The 24,096-nt window shown below is 45.6% G+C and overlaps 1 protein-coding gene across 1 annotated transcript in view; it reads left to right on the top strand.

Annotated features, from left to right (window-relative positions):
* Positions 1–24,096, top strand: part of LOC124799036 — a 198,208-nt gene that overhangs the window by 33,252 nt on the left and 140,860 nt on the right. Inside the window, exons 6-8 of the mRNA XM_047262573.1 lie at positions 15,706–15,778; positions 20,658–20,771; positions 23,930–24,025. Of these exons, the coding sequence (XP_047118529.1) occupies positions 15,706–15,778; positions 20,658–20,771; positions 23,930–24,025 (283 nt within the window). The remainder of the gene's footprint in view (positions 1–15,705; positions 15,779–20,657; positions 20,772–23,929; positions 24,026–24,096) is intronic.

Below are 24,096 nucleotides of genomic sequence, written 5' to 3'. Positions count from 1 at the left end.
AAAGAAAAGTCTGTGGCGAAAGCCCGTGACCGGGCTATTGGTCTCGCTCTAGCATGAGTACAGCTTTCCATCGCCGCGACACAGAGAAATAATAGTTCAACAGCACTATAACGCACAAACTGAGCCTCTATCTCTCAAACCGAGTAGCATGCCGGGCAAAAATTGTATACCGTAAAGGAAAATATATTTATAAGAAATTACAAGTACACGTAAGTTACAATCACTGTTTAGGCTCGTGATTAGGACAACTAAACGTAGTCTCGTTGTCTTCTGTTCAAGTAATTAGATTTGTAAACGTAATAATATCCCCATGCCACCACAATTCACAACGCCCTCTACAAACTCAATGCAAACTACAACTTAGAAACTACAAGTACCCTCAAGTAAAAGAACCCAACGTTGCGCCGCTCAAAGCCGACATCAACATCAAAGGCTCAAATTGACCCAAATAACGTAACGTGAACGGTAAGGGTCTCACACGCTCATGAGTCCATGAAGGTTGAGTAATGCAAGACAGACTTAAACGAAGAAAAACATCAAGATTTCTCGTTTTCAAACGTGGGCGGAAGTGATCGAAACAAACAGTATTCACTCAAATGACATCCTTGCATTGCCCTAGTCTGCACACTGTTACAATCATACTGGTAAGTGAAATGCTGATAATGTTGGGTGCACACTTTGATTTTATATCGTGTAAATTATGGCTTTATCAAAGCTGGGTTATTGTTATTTTAAAATGGTTACTGTCATTATTACGAAAATCCTTAGTATGTGTGTGACTTTAAAGTGTTTACTGTTATAATAACGAAAATCCTAAGTATATGTGGCATGTTGTGATGATCTGTACTGAAAGTAAAGTAATTTACATTTTGAACACCTACAATAAAATTCTGGAAGGGATGAATGGATGTAGACGCCTCTCTGATCTCCCTCCCCACCGCTCCCCCCGCGCCACCGACGCGCCTTACCATATAAGATGAAGGTAAATCATATTTTCACATTTGTAAAAGTATCCTAAAATACGAATACACTGTGACCACCCACAGAACTGAAATCTATATCGGCACCTGCTGCTGAACACATGCGATAAGGTTCGGCGCTGTCGTTTAATATACAAAACAATAGCTTACTCAACAAAATTTGTGATTGTATTCAGGACTTCCGAGCAGATAGAACACAACACTTCGATTTTAACGGTACAAAATCGACAGTAGCCCAAGGGAATGATATAGAGTCATTACTGTTTAAAATACGCAAGTTTATTCGAAAAATGAACACGTTTAATTAATTTTTATTCCGCAAAATATGATTTGGATGTGAATAATCTGCTGTCCGCAACCGAGAAAAATGCCTGCGAGAGGAATGCGGCAGCATGTTGGGCGTGCACTGTGGCGTAGTCTGTAGCAGAAAATGCCCGGAGTTCTAAAAATATTGTCGTCGAAGCAATTATGTGAACATTGTGTAGCTTACTTGTTTACATGTATACTATGTGATTATACTAAATCGTCATACATATTCACTTTGCTCGTACTTCTGGAATAATAAAGGTCGAATTCTTCATTTGTTTGGCCATTGTATTAGTAGCTGCTGAACAAATAATGCATTAATTCAGCTACTGTGTTATGTTTGTTCTACCAAGGTGGATCCTTTCCCTCCCCTATACTTTTGCTAGGCATATACTTCTCTAGCATATGGTGGACAATACCTTTAAGTTCCGACCAAAGATGCTCAATGTCTTTGTGTCCCGCGGTGAATACTGGTACTTGGAGCTGATTATGAAGATATCCCCGAATGGTGCAGTGGTTAACGCACCTGCCTGCCAAGCAGCAGATCCCGGGTCTGAATCCGCATGTGGTACACGTTTCCACTCGTCCCACTGAGTCCGCTTAATGCCCCACTGCAGCGGACACCAGTGATCCCCTTCGATTTACATATACTGTTTCACAGCTACAGAGTCTGCGTTTTGTCTGTTCTTTCGGACATAGAATTAATAGGTGTTGGTGAAGCACATATAATTCACGATTTACGTGAATAATTACGCATCGAATTACACATGTTTGGTATTTAATGTATAACACCCTCAGGCCACGTGCTTAGAATAATCGACAGACTGGAGCTGCGGTCACTGCTAGACTCTCGCTGGGTGACAGTGTACTGTTGGCGCTGTTGGGCGGGGCTGCCTTCAGTCTAATCTCGTTCAGATATAAAAAAATCCAGAGAGGGCAGTTGTTTATAGTGACTTGGTCGAATATTGCAAGGGAACATACTGATTGAATGCGAACAACGAAACATGACACAGCAGGGCATCGGGTCTGCTAGTAGGGCAAAATTTTTAGGTTAGCCAATATCACTCACCCTTGGAACTCTCAAGGCGGAAAGAAGTGAGGGAAAGGACTGTTTCCTGCTTCCCCCCCCCCCCCCTCCCCCGCGCCACAACTCATCCCTCACTCGTAGTTTTCAGAGCAGCTTCAGTAGGCACCACTGAAATGATAAGGATCTAAGAATCTGTTTACTACTGCTAGAGCGCAGATACTTGGCTAATCGACCACTAGAGTACTCGCGGGAACAGACAGCCAGTCCGTGCAATATGGCTGCCATGCAACGTAAGGTTTTCTGCGTTTTGAGTTTGGAAGGAGTAAGTTCGCAGTTTCAATGCAGAGGGCACTTTCCCTCCGATTCTGTATATTGATCCTCCAACTAAGAGAAACAGAAGCCGTTGCTTTAAGTAATTTCAGCAAACTGGATGTCTCTCCAAAGGAAGACACGCGGGTCATCTGCATGTGTCAGATGAGGACAATTCGTCAGCTGGAGAAACGTTGAAACTTTATAAACTGTTTTTTGTGATGTTTTTAACTTTATGTTTCCATCTGATATAGATTATTCGTATCCGCTTTATATTTAGTGAAATAAAAATTCTTTAAAATAGGTCCATCGTATTGAATAAGCCTGTATATAAATTTTGTAATGGAAGCTTCACCAGGCTGAGCGCATATGATGCCCTTCTCTGGAGGAAGAATGCAACGTGAGAAGTCTCTAGCGAGACGCAGGACAGGAAGACTGCAGGGGATCGAAGATTTGTGTTGCAAATGTTAGTTGATCCTTAAAGTAAATAATTATGAGATATTGTGCACATTTAGGGGTAGGAATCCGAAGCTGTCCTATTACATTAAAGGCTATAAATCACTTAAACGAATATACAACAAAAAGTAAAGTATAACAGTAAAATACCGTGAAAGAAGTGGCTTATCAGACACTCGTTTGAACCATTTTGAAGTATTGCTCATCAGTATAGGACCCTGATCGGGCTGGATTAACGGAGACACAAGTAGGAGCGGCACTGTACACGACAAGATCTTTTAGAATGAGCGAAGTGGCAAAGGCTACAAGAGAGGTGTTTTGCATTATGGAGAGATTTACTGTTAAAATTACGATAACATAGGGACCAAGAAGAATCGGGCAGAATATTATTTCCTCCCACAAATGTCTCACAAAATGACCACGAGGAGAGAATCACGAGAAATTAGAAGTCATACGGACAGAGCGTTAACAATGACTACGTAGTTGCGACACCATTTTTAAAAAATGACCGCTTTTAGACCCGTCACGTCTAGAGACTACAAAGGAGCACAGCTCTAGAAATTAAAAAAAAAATTGAAAAACCACTGTTTTGACAGCAGTTTACCAAAAATATGATCGGATAGTAGTCAAATACTATGTATTTGAATGTTTGAGTGATACTGTACACGAATCTTCGTTATTAATCATAAAAGAAGCACCCATGACGAATTATTACCCACCCCCAGCCCACATGATGCTAAAACCATGTAATAGGTTCTAACACCGAGTAACACCCTCTCTAGCCTTGATAATGGTCTCAGTTCCGCGAGGAAGAGCGTCCACAAATTTCTTTAAATACACCATATCCAGCTGAAGCGACTTATTGATGATTAGATTGTGGGGTGTTGAGTACTACCTTCACCCACTGTTCCAAATAGCTCCCAGACACGTTCTGTGAAGTTCAGATCGGGAACTTCAGCGGAACAATAGAGGTGCGACAAGTTACCTGTGTGTCCTGCAGCGCAGGAACGTATGAGTACAGCTCAGTCATGGCGACTATTGTCGTCTTGAAAGACTGAAATGTCCACAGCAAACCCGCCATGAACACGTAAACGAAGTAGCAACAGCTGGTTGCCAAGAATACTGAAATATACCATCCTAATTCATATTCACAGTTACCTGAATGGGTGGCCCTAAGTTATGATATGAAGAACCCCCGCGCAAAACAGTACAGTACCACAATGAGATTTTCACTCTGCAGCTGAGTGTGCGCTGATATGAAACTTCCTGGCAGATTAAAACTGTGTGCCGGACCGAGACTCGAACTCGTGACCTTTGCCTTTCGCGGGCAAGTGCTCTTGCCCGCGAAAGGCAAAGGTCCCGAGTTCGAGTCTCGGTCCGGCACACAGTTTTAATCTGCCAGGAAGTTTCAGTAAAGTACGACGTCTGGTCTGTACTACACCCAGCACATACTGCGGGCTGAGCATCTCATTGGGCCATATATGCAACTAACGATTGGCAAAATGGCGACTCGTCGGACCATAGTACCCTCTTCCAGTCAGTCACTGTCCAGATGCTGCGTTATTTGGCCCATTGAAGACGAAAAGCTTTTTGTGCCGCCATGAGCAATGGTCTTTTACGATTTACCGACTCCAGATGACAACTGCATGCACTTTCCTTCCCAATGTTCGCTCGGAAACGAGTTTAGATACTCTTGCATTTACTAACAGCAGCACTTCCTGTCAGATCTGGAATTGTCATTAAGAAGGCGTGAAACTCGTCTCCAGTGCGGATGTTTTGATGACCACTGATATGATGCTGTTTCAAGCCTGCGAATAGCACAATTTGAACAGTCTGCGTTGATAAACTAACAAACGGAGGAACAATTCAAGGTGTCGTCGCTTGCACATACAAACACGATGGGTCTTTTCTGCCATTCTGTCATGTCTCGCCGTCACCCCATCTTATACGCTGATTCCATAAAACCGACTGGCGTGTTCATAGCATAGCACTGTCATTACTTACGTCAGCGGTGGAGGGTCACATTACCGCACGGTACCAGTTCGACACTGCACACAGCGTTTCAAAAGCCCCAGAGTGCTCTTTTAAGAGGGGTGGCTAATATATTTCTTGTAGTCTTACGTACACCAGCATTTATAGACAGGTGCAAGTAGGTAACCAGTACAAGGCAGTCCATCGTAAGTACTGTATGTGTTCAACCAAAACAGAATTACAATATACACCGTGGTATATGATACGTACGTTTAATAAACTGATTACAACAATGAGCCGAAACCAGTTACTGGGAATTGTGCAGCGTTTGTGATCAAGACGGACATTTATGAATAAAGTACCAAACATAATCACGGAATGGTTTACAGACTTTACGACTTCCGTTAGTAAATATCGTAGCATTAGATTTCCTCAGCAACATTCTATGTCAGTTTATAATTCTTGTGCTAAGTAGAAATTACACAGGTGTGCAAGAATATGTAATGGCTTGACGTTCCGTTTGCATTGGATTCCAGCAGTGAGTCACAGCATTAGTCCCACCCTATCTGGCCTTCGATGTGTCTGCCCTAAACAGAGATCGCAGGCCAAATCGACTCGTTTGGGGGAGAAACAAAACTTCACAAATGCACGAGCGTAATAGAGTTTTCGCATTATCAGCCTGTCGACCTATGTGTTGCTTAAAAATGTTATCGTTTGCTGCAGTACAGTTGTCGTTGAACTTCGATCGTTTTAATAATAAAACTCATCTACAGAGAGGAGTTTGAGGAGCCGCCAGGGCAGCCAAGAGCAGTCCGCCTTTAGCCGCGGAGCAGCTCGGACTTGGTTACGTCCCGGCTGCGAACGTTCGCGGAAGTAGCGGTGTTTACACCGTCGTCACTCGCGTGTGTTACTGTTTGAATCGAACGCAATGGCACACAATTTCGGAAAAAGCACGACACAGTTCACGTTCTGTAACGAGTATGCAAGACCGAAGGCTTTCGAAATCGAACGTTTCTTGAGGTACGAAGTGCATCTTAATTATACGGAGATTATTGGAATTCATTTATCAATCGTGAGCAGCACTCTTTACGGAAAGATGATTGATGACGCAGCATGCGATAGGATCATTGAAGCCGCCACGCGAGTATTCCAGTTCCGACACTCCGAAGGTCATATTGGCGAAGTTTTAGTTGCTCATTCGGACCTGGGCGTGCGTGCGATTCGAGTCTTCGAGCTGCCTTTCGAGGTACCCGAATCATTGGTCACTGAATCACTCCAGCCATATGGCAGAGTTATTAGTCATACGGCCGAACGTTGGGCAAGTTTTAGCACGTATCCAGTGCTCAATGATGTCCGACAGGTGCGAACTGCCCTTACGAAACATGTGCTATCGTACATAAACATCGGCGGCTGTAGAGCTATTGTCATCTATGATGGACAGCCCCGGACATGCTCTGGGTGTGGTGGTGAAGGACATCTTCGATCTGCGTGTATGCAGAAGAGACTCGTGCAACTCCCCAGCGGAGACTTCCAGCATCCGACTACACCAACGTCACTGCCGATGACTTACGTGACGGCGCTTCGCGGGGAGGCGACGCCGAGGTCGGAGCGCACTATCGAACCGACGCCGCAGTTGATTGAGGTGCCTTCGGACCCCACTGACGACGGAATGGCTCCGACCAACCTCCAATCTCAGACACTACAGGTGGTGCAGAAAGAGGATGACAGCATCACAATAGGCGTGGAAGCTGAAGTGGAACGGCTCCAGGGCGTTGTGGCGGCGGCGAGAACGCAGGAGATGCAAGATTCGCGAACACCAAAGGCCGAGGTTAGGGCCCGCAAACAACGCTCGCCAAAGCGCCGCAAGAAGCGCCGACTAAACTCTGCGGAGACGCTCCCTTCTCTTCTTGGGAGCCCAGATGAGTCTAACACTATGGACCTGTCTGACTTGGAACCACAAGCTCCGGATGTCGCAGACCATATGAATTCGGACAGTGAAAAGATGTCATGTCGTTCAGACGACGCACCCGCTCAGGGGCCTGCTACCCCTTCTGCGGCGGAGTCTAAAGCTGCGAAAGAACAACAGATGTCACACATCAATGCGCACAAGAAAATTTGGAGCACCCCAATAATATCAGCTGGTATGAGCAGGACGACGAAATCACCGATGTGGACCATTCTATTGGTGGGGTCTCGCATCCGTCCGCATCTCAAGAAACCTAATGCCGCAGGTACACGTCCGTCGGGCGACCCTCTGCGGATGTTCAAAGGGACTATCGACACGGTGAAACTTTGTCATTTTAACATCATGTGGAGATGACAGCTACTCGATCCCAGGCATACAGAATAGGGACAGTGAATGTAAATACCATTAGATCGCCCGTGAAACAGCAGTTGTTTAGGGACATGGTATACGCGTCGAATGTGGATATACTGATGGTGCAGGAAATTTACATTCCTGAGTTCCAGGAAGTACATGGATACATCTCTTACACCTCGCCGCACTCGAACAACGACAGTGGAACGGCGATATTGGTCCGGGCCGGGATTCCGGTTCGCGACCTGGCTTATCTACCTTCGGCACGAGGACTGGCGATAACTGTTAATGGAATTCGCATTCTCAATGTTTATGCCCCTTCCGGCACAGACAACAGACGGGCGCGTGCGAGATATTATTCGGAAGAGATTGTGCCCTTATTTACCGGCAGATTCGATCATTTCATTATAGGTGGCGACTTCAGTTGTGTTTTAGTCCAAAAAGACCAGACTCCACATTACAATACCTGTCGTGAATTGCATGTGCTATGCCGGGATCTGGAGTTAAGTGACACCTGGGACATGATTCATAGGAACCGTGAGGGATATACTTTTTTTATCAGTCACTCAGCGAGCAGACTCGATCGAATATATGTTTCGGTTGGCCTACAGGATAAGATGGTCGACGCGGAACGATGGCCTGCGGCATTTACTGATCATCTGGCTTACATTTGTACCATATCACTCCCTAGGCAAAATGTGTGGAGAAGCCGCGGGACATGGAAGCTCAATTCGTCACTTTTGGCGGACCCAGAATGTCGTCAGAGAGTCGAGGAGGTATCGGCCACATGTCAACGCCGTCTACCAACATATACCTCCGTGCTTCAATGGTGGCTCGAGTTACTAAGCCGGCAATAAGAAGAGCTCTAATACACTATGGTCGGGATAAGACGAGATGGCAAAGAGACACTCTTGATTATTATTACACCATGCTTCGTGAGCTGTCCTTCCAGGTGCCGTCTGCAGAACATCATGCGGAAGTTCATCGGGTCAAGGCACAAATCCTATCGATCACTCGACGACGACTGGGTGGCATCCCAGTACGGGCAAGATGTCTCGACACCATCTCTGGGGAACGTACCTCGATGCACCATGTGTCGCGGGAACATAAACGTTACCGCCGGGCATTGGTAACAGTGCTCCACGGTTTAGATGGCCGTCAACTGACAACACAACAGGACATTGCAAATGAATTTTTAGAGCATTTCCGCCACCTCTATGCCGGTACACCGACGGACCGTCGGATGGGGGAAGAGATACTGCAATATCTGCAAACGACACTGACAGAGACGGATAAGGCAGCGCTTATGGAGCCACTCACAGAAGACGACATAAAGGTGGCACTCACAAAAGGAGCGGCCCATAAATCACCAGGGCCAGATGAGATTACGCTAGAGTTTTATCGAGCATTCGTGGACATGATGATGCCACAGTTGGTGTCGATGTACAATGAGGCGATGCGTCCGGACATGCGTCTACCGTCGGATTTTGTGACGGGCTTTCTTCTTCCTATCCCGAAGATGGCGGGGAGTCGCAGTGTTAATCAATGTCGGCCTCTCACTATGCTAAACGCCGACTATAAAATCTTTGCACGATTACTAGCGTCTCGTCTCAAGCTGGCGATATCCAGGACAATATCCCCTGATCAGGCTTGCCTAGGGGTGCGAAGCAACATCTCGGCGTTAAGTGAATACCGTGACGTTATCACCCTTGCGGAAACGTGTAAAATGCGAGCAGCGATGATATCTGTGGACTTCGATCGTGCGTTCGACAGGATAAACCATGACTTCTTGGCGTCAGTCACGAGCCGAATGGCAATTCCACCTGTTTTCATCTCCATCGTTATGAGGCTAATACGAGGGGCTACATCAAAGGTGATTGTAAACGGTCGGGAAGCGGGCTCGATTCCTATTAACAGCTCAGTCCGACAAGGGTGCCCACTCTCCATGATGCTGTTTGCGATAGCGCTTGAGCCGCTGATGTGTGTTATGAGGCGCTCACTTACTGGGATAGCGCTTAATGAGAACTCTTTCGTTTGTCGCGCATATGCGGACGACCTGATCCTTCTTGTCAGATCAGGACATGAAGTGCGTCAGGCTGTTGAACATCTAGACTCTTACGGGACGGCGGCAGGCAGTGTCGTTAACATGACGAAATCCAAAATTATGCACATTGGACGGGGTCTGGAAGACGTACCGGGACCATTTCAGGCGGTGGAATCGCTGAGATGTCTGGGGATCACATTTACCCGTTCACTACGGCGGTCAGCGGCGGCGAGTTCAAATGGCTCTGAGCACTATGGGACTTAACATCTATGGTCAGCAGTCCCCTAGAACTTAGAACTACTTAAACCTAACTAACCTAAGGACAGCACACAACACCCAGCCATCACGAGGCAGAGAAAATCCCTGACCCCGCCGGGAATCGAACCCGGGAACCCGGGCGTGGGAAGCGAGAGCGCTACCGCACGACCACGAGATGCGGGCCGGCGGCGAGTTCTCGGCGGCTTCTGCAGAATGCTCGTCTGACGATACGCAACAACTCACTGAGAGCCTTTGACATGATCCAACGTGTGGCATACACTAACGTTCACATAGCGTCACGACTGCCCCATTTAGCGCAGATCCTACCAATACTGAAGGGTATTGCAGACCGCCTCATGGCTGCCTTTGGTTACTATGTTAGTACTGGGATGTTATTTAAGATCAAATATGACACGTTAACGCTACAGTTCCGGAACGGTGGCCTCAACCTCACAAACGTGCGAAACAAAGCTCTGGCGCTTTACATGCGAGCGATGATACGAAATTGGCAACAACGAAAGCATACTATAACGTCAGCTCTGATAGAAGTACTTGTTTCGCCTTCATACGAACCCCCTATTGCAGTGGGCAATATTTCACCTTCTCTTGTACACATTGCCTCATTTCTTCTTGATTACAGTTAAGTTCGTCTGAAAGTACCTTCGACGAGAATATCCATGACTCAGGAGATGGATCACCATAGCCGCAACATAATGGAATTCAAATACCCGTCGAGAACGTAGAACCACATTTGGTGTGCAGTGCATACTCCATTATTGTCAACAGCCGCGAGATTGATGTGGTATATTCTTATAAACCGTAAACTTGTGACCAGGAGTCGATTACATACAATTCATATGGTCGATTCTCCCCTTTGCACAAACTGTGGACTGTTAGCAACGGAAGACATTGGTTTAGTGTGTGGCGCAGCGAGGGACGTCTGGATGCTGACGCGTCGAATACTGGCCTTCCTTCGGCGCACTAACTACACAGAAATCACATCGGATGTACTTTTTCTACCAGACAAGACCTTTTTTCCCAAACAAAAGACATATGCGGTCAATTGGATCGCTGGCCATGCGACGAAATATTTGTATTCGTACGATATTAAGTCCGTGATGGATTATTGGATGTACACTCCTGGAAATTGAAATAAGAACACCGTGAATTCATTGTCCCAGGAAGGGGAAACTTTATTGACACATTCCTTGGGTCAGATACATCACATGGTCACACTGACAGAACCACAGGCACATAGACACAGGCAACAGAGCATGCACAATGTCGGCACTAGTACAGTGTATATCCACCTTTCGCAGCAATGCAGGCTGCTATTCTCCCATGGAGACGATCGTAGAGATGCTGGATGTAGTCCTGTGGAACGGCTTGCCATGCCATTTCCACCTGGCGCCTCAGTTGGACCAGCGTTCGTGCTGGACGTGCAGACCGCGTGAGACGACGCTTCATCCAGTCCCAAACATGCTCAATGGGGGACAGATCCGGAGATCTTGCTGGCCAGGGTAGTTGACTTACACCTTCTAGAGCACGTTGGGTGCCACGGGATACATGCGGACGTGCATTGTCCTGTTGGAACAGCAAGTTCCCTTGCCGGTCTAGGAATGGTAGAACGATGGGTTCGATGACGGTTTGGATGTACCGTGCACTATTCAGTGTCCCCTCGACGATCACCAGTGGTGTACGGCGAGTGTAGGAGATCGCTCCCCACACCATGATGCCGGGTGTTGGCCCTGTGTGCCTCGGTCGTATGCAGTCCTGATTGTGGCGCTCACCTGCACGGCGCCAAACACGCATACGACCATCATTGGCACCAAGGCAGAAGCGACTCTCATTGCTGAAGACGACACGTCTCCATTCGTCCCTCCATTTACGCCTGTCGCGACACCACTGGAGGCGGGCTGCACGATGTTGGGGCGTGAGCGGAAGACGGCCTAACGGTGTGCGGGACCGTAGCCCAGCTTCATGGAGACGGTTGCGAATGGTCCTCGCCGATACCCCAGGAGCAACAGTGTCCCTAATTTGCTGGGAAGTGGCGGTGCGGTCCCCTACGGCACTGCGTAGGATCCTACGGTCTTGGCGTGCATCCGTGCGTCGCTGCGGTCCGGTCCCAGGTCGACGGGCACGTGCACCTTCCGCCGACCACTGGCGACAACATCGATGTACTGTGGAGACCTCACGCCCCACGTGTTGAGCAATTCGGCGGTACGTCCACCCGGCCTCCCGCATGCCCACTATACGCCCTCGCTCAAAGTACGTCAACTGCACATACGGTTCACGTCCACGCTGTCGCGGCATGCTACCAGTGTTAAAGACTGCGATGGAGCTCCGTATGCCACGGCAAACTGGCTGACACTGACGGCGGCGGTGCACAAATGCTGCGTAGCTAGCGCCATTCGACGGCCAACACCGCGGTTCCTGGTGTGTCCGCTGTGCCGTGCGTGTGATCATTGCTTGTACAGCCCTCTCGCAGTGTCCGGAGCAAGTATGGTGGGTCTGACACACCGGTGTCAATGTGTTCTTTTTTCCATTTCCAGGAGTGTATTTACAAGAACAACACAAGTTCATACGGAGTCATACGAAATACAGGACTTACTTTTCCAATTTTTTAGGAAGTGTTTTTCGCAATCCACCCAACAACTGGGTGTCCCAGAACTGAGAAGTCTCCTGTAGCAGAACGACTAGAGACAGTACTGCGCGGTTCAATTATATCGGCATACAGCACACTGAGAAGACAACTGGCCCCTACCTGTTGGCCCCAGTTATGACTAGATTATGTTAACTTGAAAAAAAAACACACACACACACACACACACAGACACAGACACACACACACACACACACACACACACACAACGATGGTAAACACCTAAACCCCCTCAGATAATGGTCCTTCGAATGGTCGACGCGGGAGAAATACATGCCGCCCATAATGGCAGAAATGGTCAAGATTATATGGCTTTCTGCCAGATTTATGATGCGACACCGCTTGCTGCAGGGATTGTGATGCAGATGATAACTTCATTTTCACTCCCGCCCGTGACTAGGATTGTCATTTACTTTATTCATGCTACAAACAAAAAGAAAAAAAAGAGGGCGGCCTTTACGTTGATTTTATGGTTTCCAAATTGTTTTTGCTGTCTCGATACTTTTCTTATCCGTAGGACAGCACAATTGTACGAATAAAGATTGTTTGTTTTGCCTGCCTTCCTGTTCCCCACCCCCGCCCCCCCCAAAAAAAGTGGTCGCATTGTTGGACCATAAAGCGGAGGAACCGCGTTTTTATTTTTATTTTATTTTTTCTTTAAAAAAAGTTGGAAAAAAACCAAAAACAACAAAAAAGATAAAAAAAATTGGTAGAGCACTTGCCTGCGAAAGGCAAAGGTCCCGAGTTCGAGTCTCGATCATTACTTTAAAAAAAAATTAAAAAAAGAGCGCTAACTCGCTGCTTCCTGGACTTGGGTAGGCGCGCCGACCCTGGATCGAATCCGGCCGGCGGATTAAGGACGACGGCTGGTGTGCCGGCCAGCCTGGATGTGGTTTTTAGGCGGTTTTCCACATCCTCCTAGGTGAATACCGGGCTGGTCCCCACGTCCCGCCTCAGTTACACGACTCGTAGGCATTTGAAACACATTCACACTATTTCACGATTTACACTAGAAGCAGACAGCTGGGGTACACTACTTCCGTCCTGGGGGGTATGGGGTGGCAGCAGGAAGGGCATCCGGCCACCCCTTAAAATTAACAATGCCAATTCCGTACATAACCCCGCCGACCCTGCGCACGATGTGGGATAAATGCAGTAGCAAAAGAAGAAGAAGAAGAAGAAGACAGAGAGGAGTTTGAGAGATTGCCACATTGCGATCATTCCAACCCACCGCTTCAGTTTGCTACATACATAAACACAAAATGGTTCACACCTCCACAGAAACAAAAAAAAAATCTTACAAAAATCAAAAATTGATTTTCTAAGTTTACTGTAACTACTGCTCTGCCGAACGTAAGGGCGAAATAGATGAATTAACAAGTCGGTGGAAGTGAATGAAAGTGTAGGAGCATGTTTCCAGAAATATCCAGCTCGTGCACAGAAAGGTGGACGGCACATAGCGTGAAGTCGACATGACTTTAGCGCCAAATGCGGCTGGCCCCGCAACACCAAACCGGTTGAAGCAAGTTGGAAAAGATACTGTGTGTCAATCAGGGAGCAGTTACGGTGCACCGTCGTGCTGTTCTTCATTACAACATGGCCTGTAGACAGTATTTGGATGGTTTCGCAAGGGGAAGAATCATCGGGAAACGAAGGAGTGTGATATGTGGCGACTGGTATTGTTCATAGCGTTGTTTCACATGTATGGGGAGCGTTCCGAATTACAAGCACCGCTGCCCGAAGTCGACAACGATGAGCTACAGCAGCAGATGACCACTACATTGTGCAACAGGCAAGAAGGGACACACGTGAAACACCGGATGCAATTGCAACTTCACTGAATAGGAGAAATGCATGACACGCAACCTCGCGCCCCAGAGTGGCACGGCGACTGCATTGGAGTGGTCTGCCCGTCGACCAGTTCGTTGGCTTCCGTTGACACTCGCACATCGGCGGTACCGTTTGCGATGATGCCAAGAGCGTAAGGACTGGACCAACGAGGACTGGGATTGCGTGTCCCTCTCGGTTGAGAGCAGATTCTGGACGTACCCTCATATGAGGAGAGATGGGAACACTTAACGCATCCAGGAGCATTGCTGAACGTGATCGTTTTGGTGGTCCAGATATTAAGCTGCGGTGTGGCGTAGTGTTGCACAGGTGTGCTGACCTCCAAATCTTTGAATACGCTAGACTCACTGGTCAACGGTATTGTGATAATGTATTCCTTCCCCCTACGCGTCTTTTCAGGGACACATTCAGTGCTCGCTTCACTTTTGTGGATGACAATGCGCGACAGTATCCAACAGCGCAGGTGGAGGCGATCCTGGAACGAGAGGATATTCGGCGAATAAACTGGCTCGCCCATTCCTCCAACTTAAATCCCATTGAGCACGTGTGGGATGTGATGGGAAGACGTATTGCAGGACGTCCATATGGACTGGCGACCGTCCAGCGGTTGTCAACCGCGCAGCTGAAGGAATGGCGCCTCCTACCACAAGAACTCCTTTCCAACCTTGTGGCCAGCGTGGGAGCGTGTTGCAGAGCATGCATTTCTGTCCGTGCTGTTCACACATCCTATTAAGAATCTTGACCCATTTTCTATCACGTCCAGGGTGCCTTTATGAATCACTGTGATTTAAAAGCAATTATCGTGTTTGTATTAAGGTGTCATTTCTATTCGTCTCACTGCGAATTTATTTCCGTTACCTTCTAAATTATACCGTAACAGTTCTTTCTATGTATGGCCCAAGTTCATCGAGCTATGTTGCTTGGCAGTGAAACATCATGTGAAAGTTACTTTTTTCCTTAAATTTTGCACACCAGAGTCCGCAGCTCGTGGTCGTGCAGTAGCGTTCTCGCTTCCCTCGCCCGGGTTCCCGGCTTCGATTCCCGGCGGGGTCAGGGATTTTCTCTGCCTCCTGATGACTGTGTTTTGTGTGCTGTCCTTAGGTTCGTTAGGTTTAAGTAGTTCTAAGTTCTAGGGGACTGATGACCATAGATGTTAAGTCCTATAATGCTCAGAGCCATTTGAACCATTTGCACACCAGAGTATAACATAATTTCTGTTACGTTCATTTAAATATGAATTTAGACAGCAAAATGATATTCAAGATGCAGGAGGAAAAATGACTTCATAGAAACCGCTGTATGGTTGAAACTTCCTGGCAGATTAAAACTGTGTGCCGGACCGAGACTCGAACTCGGGACCTTTGCCTTTCGCGGGCAAGTGCTCTAGCACCTGAGCTACCCAAGCACGACTCACGCCCTCTCCTCACAGCTATACTTCTGACAGTACCTCGTCTCCTACCTTCCAAACTTTACAGAAGCTCACTTTATGGTTGATGAAATTAACAAACTTATCTTTTCTCATTCCAGAGGCACAGAGCCACGCTACATTTCTGCTGTTTCGGATGGCAGGGAAAGTTACAAATTCACACAGTTCTTCAGGGTAAGTATATCACGTAAATAGTCGTCTGCGTAACACTTAAAAACTTCATTACATTGACTTGCCTAACAGTGTCCCACAAGCTACTATTGTTCATATTTATATATCAGATTATTTACCCTCCTTGGCTCTTGCTAGTAAGGCAGAAACGAGGCTTATATTACGTTGGTCAATTTCATGTGTGCTTTATATGTGGGCAAATCACAGATCAATACAATACGTTGCGACTGTTGTTGAAACATACGAACATGGTTATGTCTTCCCTCATGACAATGACGATAAATAATCCGAAAGTTATCAGTTTACCCATTCGATGTGGAATGGGTAATCTAGGGTCACATTCAATATTTCCAGAGCGAGTAAATATACCGACATGCGATTTTCGCTAAGTTATAGCGTACGTCTCTTGGCACCCGAAAAATTTTTTAGCTTTTGTACCTGTCGGTGTATTAAACTGACTTTTTTTTTAATGGACCTGTAGACATTTTTCTATGGCACTGGAAAGAGCATATGGAGAGATGTTCAACGACATAACATGTGTGAAACTTGATGAAATAGTAACAAGATGACAGCGTCGCAAACGCAGACCGCTGTCCTGCCATCAGGAGAAGGGGTCCCACTAATGTTTGCTCTTTAATGCAAAATGAATGCGAATAAATAATTCAGGAACGGTTCATGTGTTCACTAGTGCACTTGAAGCGCATCGGTCGGTGCTCTGCTGTTGCCACGGTCAAACAAGATGTTCGGATTTCCACAATGTATAGGGCAGTTAAAATGTCATTATGGTCTTCGTTTATGGCGATTATCGGCACACTATTAGAAAAGCGGTGCAACCATATGCTAAAATATATCCTGTACTCACCGAGATGTCACGATCTACCTTGAAAAATACTATTTGAAAAATTCATGAAAATGGATGTTTGACAAACATAATGCACCATCGCAGAAGATGAGCCTCTGATGAGAAAATATGACTAAGCCTTTAATAGCGGTACCAGGTAATCCATTTCAGTACGAGGCATTCCGACCGTATGAGCGGAATCAATCAAAACAGTCGTCTGCGAATAGTACAGTCCAATGCATTTTATCTTGTCCACATTTCTTTTGATCAACAGTTTCATGGTAATGACTGCCAAAATCGGTTAGAGATCTAGTAATGATGTCAACGATAACTGCAACATGATGCGGCGCTTCTATTCAAAACTTTTTTACAGGTGAAGCATCGTTTACAAATCAAGGGCAGTTTAATCTTAAGGTAATATAAAAATCCATGCTGGCTGAGAGAAGTGGAGAAGCAGCTACTTTGACCTGTCAAAGTGTGGTGCGTGCATTTCAAAAATCGCAGCGTTGGTCTCTGTTTTACTGATGAGACTCTAAATGACCACAGATGTCCCTAACAGGTATGTCGCAGTTATTGGATATCCCACAAGACATAAGACAATCCATATGGTACCAGTGTTCCTGGTTTACCACAAATTCCTCACAGAACATTTGGGGACTGTCGGTTCGGTCGTTTAGGAAACACCAAACGGCCTGAACGTTTAGCAGACATATCGCCTCCGCACTTATATCTGCGCGGAAAACTGAAACTAGAGCCTGCGAAGAAACGTCGACGTCTCTTAAACACCTGAAACGACGTATTATATGGGGTATGCTGCGATAAGTTTCAGTGGGCAGTATCGCCAATGTGGTATCGATTTGTAGTATGCATCCATGTTCGAGGTCAACATTTCTAGCACTTGATATGAGTGATAATAATGATCACACGAACCTTCACTAGTAGGAAAAACTTCTGTGAGTTTTTTCCGCTTGACGCCACGATAGTGGCCTGCGGCGTTATTGTCTTGTTACTATTTGATGAATTTCCACTTGTAATATCTCTTTATATTCGATGAATTATTCTGATACAATTCTACCCTTGAATGACGTTTACTAATTTTCTATCTTCATACTCGCAGAATACATGAGCAAAGTAGTTTCATACAATAGCTATGCCATGAGCGCATAATTATTCTTTGTAGTACTCTCTCTGGTGGTTGTTAGAGATTGTCTTCGTGCCGATTAGCCTGAGCATTGTTTGAAGAATTGTAATCTGAATATTGAGATTTATGACAAAAGATAACTAATACGAAATTGTACGAGTCAAAGGGATATATATATATATATATTGCTCCTTCATACAAAAGGTCTGTAACCATTTACGTTATTTGACAGTTGAGAATTAATGATATTCTGATATTCATCGATATATTGCGTAGTGGTTAATCAGGAGAGAACTTCCGAAAGACTGGATACGAACCTGCATTTAATAATCCAAGAGCTCCATTACTTCTTCGGAAGGTTAAACTTCATCAAAGCCAAATATCCGCTCTGAGGTTTCCCGACTGATTATACAACGCTCCCAAAAATACGAGGCATTTTATTTGTACAGATTAGCAGACTGCTGCAAAGCACGAGCCTGCAGAGAAGAAGAATCATCGCCTGATTTCATTCCAACAAGTAAAATTTCTGAATCATTTTGAGTGACTGAGCTATGACTGTGTTTTCTATTATGAATGACTGATTGCTCAAACGAATTGGGAACTACATAATTACATAGATAGGAGGAAAAATTACACACTTATCTCGTCTATCCAATTCCACGGAAAACATATAGTTAGATTAAATGAAGTCAATTCAAAATTAGTTAAAATTAGCTTAAGTTACTACACGAAGTCGCACAAGGAGCCTGTGACCAATATCTAAACTCTGAGCACGTCTTATTTCTTTGGATTCTTAGGTGGTTAAAATCACCAGATTACTTGCTGCTAAAAATTATATTTGCTTAAGAGTTTCGGGCATACACTATGTGATCAAAAGTATCCGGACACCTGGCTGAAAATGACTTACAAGTTCGTGGTGCCCTCCATCGGTAATGCTGGAATTCAATATGGTCTTGGTCCACCCTTAGCCTTGATGACAGCTTCCACTCCCGCAGGCATACGTTCAACCAGGATGACAACTTCCACTCCCGCAGGCATACGTTCAACCAGGTGCTGGAAAGTTTCAAGGGGAATGGCAGCCCATTCTTCACGGAGTGCTACACTGAGGAGAGGTCTCGATGTCAGTGAGGCCTGGCACGAAGTCGGCGTTCCTAAACATTCCAAAGGTGTGCTATTGGATTCAGGTCAGGACTCTGTGCAGGCCAGTTCATTACAGGAATGTTATGGTCGTGTAACCACTCCGCCACAGGCAGTGCAATATGAACAGGTGCTCGATCGTGTTGAAAGACGCAATCGCCATCCCCGAATTGTTCTTCGTCAGTGGGAAGCAATAAGGTACTTAAAACACGAATGTAAGCCTATGCTGCGATAGTGCAAACAAGGGGTGCAAGCCCCCTCCATGAGAAACACGACCACACCCTTAACACCACCGCCTCCGAATTTTACTGTTGGTACTACACACGCTGGCAGATGACGTTCACCGGGCATTCTCCATACCCACACCCTGCCATCGGATCGCCACATTGTGTACCGTATTCGTCACTCGACACAACGTTTTTCCACTGTTCAGTCGTCCAATGTTGACGCTCCTTACACCAAGCGAGGCGTCGTTTGGAATTTACCAGCGTAATGTGTGGCTTATGAGCAGCCGCTCGACCATGAAATCTAAGTTTTCTCACCTCACGCCTAACTGTCATAGTACTTGCAGTGGATCCTAATGCAGTTTGGGATTCCTGTGTGATGGTCTGGGTAGATGTCTGCCTATTACATATTACGGCCCTCTTCAACTATCGGCGGTCTCTGTCAGTCAACAGACGAGGTCAGCCTTTAAGCTTATGTGCCGTATGTGCCCCTTCACGTCTCCACTTCGCTATCACATCGGTAACAGTGGGCCTATGGATGTTTAGCAGTGTGGATATCTCGCGTACAGACGTACGACCCAAGTGACACCCAATTACCTGACCACGTTCGAAGTCCGCGGAGCGTACCATTCTGCTCTCCCACGATGCCTAATGACTGCTGAGGTCGCTGACATGGAGTACTTGGCAGCAGATGGAAGCACAATGCACCTAATATGAAAAACGTATGGTTTTGGGGGTGTCTGGGTACCATGAAAGTGCAAGCAAAACGTGTAGATGACATTGAGAGTGAAACAGTTAAAAACTTTCACACATAAATTTACATACCGTATAACGCGCCTTAATTTGTAGTACAGCCCCACATAATCACATTCTTCTCATTGATGTTAAATTTATGGTGGGTTGCCGTTACAAAAACTAACTACAAGTACAACACCTGCGACAACGTGGCATACTGTGTGGTTGATAGAGCGTTGCCTCTACTGTAATGTGGGAAATTCAGGCTGCTGTTCCGCAGTGCAGATCCAGTATTTTCATCATTGTGCCACTTCACTTTTTCTCTATTTTCTCATTGACTTCGACAGCTTGTTTGTTGACATGATTCGTTTTTGGTACATGCATTTGAACTATAAGAACATTTTAATTTACATATAAAGATCATCTAAACGCTGTTATACGAGTAGCTATTTAATAATTTTTCTCCATGTTAGTTGCTCTTCTTCCAGCATATTTTCTATGTTTAGGCAGTACCCGTTGTTCCAATGATATTTTAAAAGTCTTTGAACAAACTGTGTCTGTTGTAATAAATTGTAGCTATTTCAACAATTTTTTTTTATCTTTCGGAATGATGTGCTCGTATCTGCTTTTGATTTAGTCCTATTATAGGATGTTCAGTGTTGTGTATACGCCTGGATGTTTTATTCGTATATGTGTGTAATGGCAATGTACAGAGTTTAATTCTTTACCATCTGTAAATTGAAGCTGCGGGCTGCATGTGTGATTTCAATACATGAAGTGAATCTGTAATTCATTTGTCAACAGGTTATTAACGCTGGCGCGTACCGTCTGCAGAGTTTCAACTTCAGCTTGCATTTACCTCTGGGGCTTGACTACGAAGGGCGGCAGTACGGTGGGATCCACTACGAAACGCCGAAGGTAATAATGAGCCCTGAGCAGACTTACCCTCTTGTACGTCCGTGAAATTCTCTCTCCTATGCTGAAACAAAAAATATGGCATCAGGTAGGTAAAGAACTTGCGATTATTTCCCAGGCCTTTCTAAGAAACAAAACTGAAGTACTAAGTAAAACATACCGGAACGTGAATAGTTCTCGGATAAGTAAACAAGTTAAAATGGAAAACTGATTGTTTCATAATGATTATTTTGTGAATAATATGTGTCTCTTCACGCCATGACCTCAAAATAAAGACACCTGTGACGTGTTTCTGATTCTCTGACCACTAATTCACATCGATTCAAATACCCAGCTCACTGATATTTAAGGGAACTGAGAAGCAAATCCTTTCCGGATGCTTCTGTCGTAATTGTAGAACTTTCGGCGCACTAGTGAATCAGTAAGTTCAGGAAAATCAAAGATGCTGGTTTAAGTTGTACTGGTGTGTAAAGTGTTATGGTGAATGACGACATTTACAATGAATGTGATCGAGCGATACCTCCGTAGGTATTAGAAATCTTGCGGGCACCCCAATTTGAAGCTGGGGTATGCCAAAATAATACAGACAAAGAAAGACTCGAATTTTGATACAGATTACCAACAATCAGAAATAAATATTTATCAAATTTTCGTCCACGTAAGACCAATCTCTGCTGAAACAGGTGTCATAAGTGGACAATAAAAACAATAAGATGTTGTCCATAGGAGTACAGTGATGGGCAGTCCGTCGGTTGAATGATGTGAACTCCACATTGAAATTACTTTTGTCCAGTTCCAATACTTTTTGTCAATGACGGACACGTAATTGCTGATCTAGCGAATCTCTCCAAACAGTGTTTTTCCCTAGCGTTTATCCTGTCTAGTACACAGTGCAGTGTTTGAGGATTTGTCAAGGAGAGTCGTGTGCACCATTTGTGTGTTCTGTATGTTATCGTATTTTAAGCGTTTTTCTATCGCATTTCCTGAGACAGTATGTGGGGAACAGCACAGCGTTCGGCTAAACGAGCGTGCGAAACGGTCGTTAATCCGCCACACAGATTCAATGCTGGTCTGACCAATTGCCCTGTTTCTCAGGTATTATGAGCAGGTCAGAATTTCCACATAGCACTTTTCGAAATGTGTACTCCGCGGAAAATCTTATGTATACTTATAAGTGGCGCTTTTTGCACAAGATCCAGCCTCTCAAATTATGCTGCGCGAATTCTTTTCTCTTCTTTGACAACAGTTCCAACTTTCTGTGACTTGAAGATTCCACTCTTTTGAATCTTGTTGGAAAATTTTTATCTGTACATTCGTTCGGGTTGTTGGTACTACATCCTGCTGCAACATACAAGACTGTAAGTTAATGTGACTCATATTTCTCTCCTTCGAAAAAGTCATGAGTGACGAATAGCGGCAAACTCCGTGGACATATAATCGACGATTGTTATCGTCTCCCTACCCAGGACCACAAAAGTCAGTGCGCCGGAAAGTCGTTTTTTTCTTTTTTGTACAAATTGAATCAGTTGAAACATACGTTTCGTACACAAATTATGCTTATAAACCACCTGATCAGTAGAATGTGGACAGCCTAAAGTAACTTGAAATTGGCCACTATCTGTCACGAGAAACGGACCTGCCGGAATAAAAGGAGACGGTAGTATTGTGTCACCAGGAGAGAAGCAGTAACAGCGGAATGGATTGGCCAGTAGAGCTCAGTGACTTCACCTGAGTAACAAATTCATCAGGGATTTTTCAACCCCTCTAAAGCTGCCCAAGTCGACAGTTGGTGATGTGATTACGAAGTGGAAACGCGAAGAAACAAACACACCTTAACCAAGGCCAGGCAGACTCCGTTTAGTGACCGGCTGGGACCGTCGAGTACTGCAGAGGGTGGCTGAAACCAGAGGGAGGCACTCGTGAGTTCCAATGTGCTGCCAGCAGCCCAGCTAGCAAAATGACTGCGCGTAGGGAGTTAAAAAGAATGACACACACTTTTCGAGCAGCTCATAAGCCACACATTTCTGTAGTCAGTGCTGAGCGACTCCTTAGTGCAAAGAGCGACGCCACTGGACATGGGCTGACCGGACACTAGTGATTTGGAGAGACGGATCACGCTACTCTCTGACTTCTCTCCAGACCACAGCGTTCAGCATCACTGCCTTCTCTCGTCTCTCTTGAGGTACAATGGACAGCCATTTCTCCACAGACATTCAGTAACCGCACTGAAAGCGTCCCTAGCAGAGTTGAAATCGTCATAAGAGTGGAGGGTGGATACACCCCATATTAATGTCCTCTAATACACTATGTGATCAAAAGCATCCGGACACCTGGCTGAAAATGACTTACACGTTCGTGGTGCCCTCCACCGGGAATGCTGGAATTCAATATGGTCTTGGTCCACCCTTAGCTCGACCATGAAATCCACCTCTCGCCTATCTGTGGATCTTGCTGCAGTTTGGAATTCCTGTGTGATGGTCTGGATAGATGTTGCCTGTTACACATTACTTCAACTGTCGGCCGTCTCTATCAGTGAAGAGACGAGGTCGGCCTGTACGCTTTTGTGCTGTACGTGTTCCTTCACGTTTCCACTTCACTATTACATCGGAAACAGCGGACCTAGGGATGTTTAGGAGTGTGAAAATCTCGCGTACAGACGTACGACATAGGTGACACCCAATCGCGTGACCACGTTCGAAGTCCGTGAGTTCCGCGGAGCGCTCCATTCTTGCTCTCTCACGATGTCTAATGACTGCTGAGGTTAAGAAGTACCTGGCAGTAGGTGGCAACACAGTGCACCTAATCTGAAAAACGTAGGTTTTTGGAGGTCTCCTGATACTTTTGATCACGTAGTGTAGGTATTCGGTAACTTTTGATTAGATAATCTGATAATGTACGTACCACTACGTAGCTTTCCAACGCAACAGATTCGATTGATCAAGTATGTCCGTGTTCAACTGCCATGAATGCACTCCTACCGCAATGTTGAAAGATGACGGAAAAGGTATAAAAATTTAGTCAAAATAAATCTTCCACTTCTTCCAAATTTTTAGTTATGATTCCTTTAATTCATTGCTCTTTGCTTCCAGCATTTCCTTTCATGTCAGACGCATTTAGCTGTACACAGACGCTTCATTTACAGTTCTTGCTTTCTCTAACAGACGAGCACGCCAAACAAGGTGACGTGCGCCACCTCATCTGGTTCTCCGACGAGCGGTGCGCCATCTTCCCAGGGGTCACCGGGCTGGATCTCTCAGGTGAGACCAATTCTTAGTAGTATGGGAAAATACCAAATTTCTTGCATAAAACATTTTTCGACGACCGGAGA

This window comes from Schistocerca piceifrons, chromosome 5 (genome assembly GCF_021461385.2).
Source record: "Schistocerca piceifrons isolate TAMUIC-IGC-003096 chromosome 5, iqSchPice1.1, whole genome shotgun sequence".
NCBI classification, from domain to species: domain Eukaryota; kingdom Metazoa; phylum Arthropoda; class Insecta; order Orthoptera; family Acrididae; genus Schistocerca; species Schistocerca piceifrons.
Note: the sequence above shows the minus strand (reverse complement) of the source record. Positions and strands in the feature narration are given on the sequence as shown.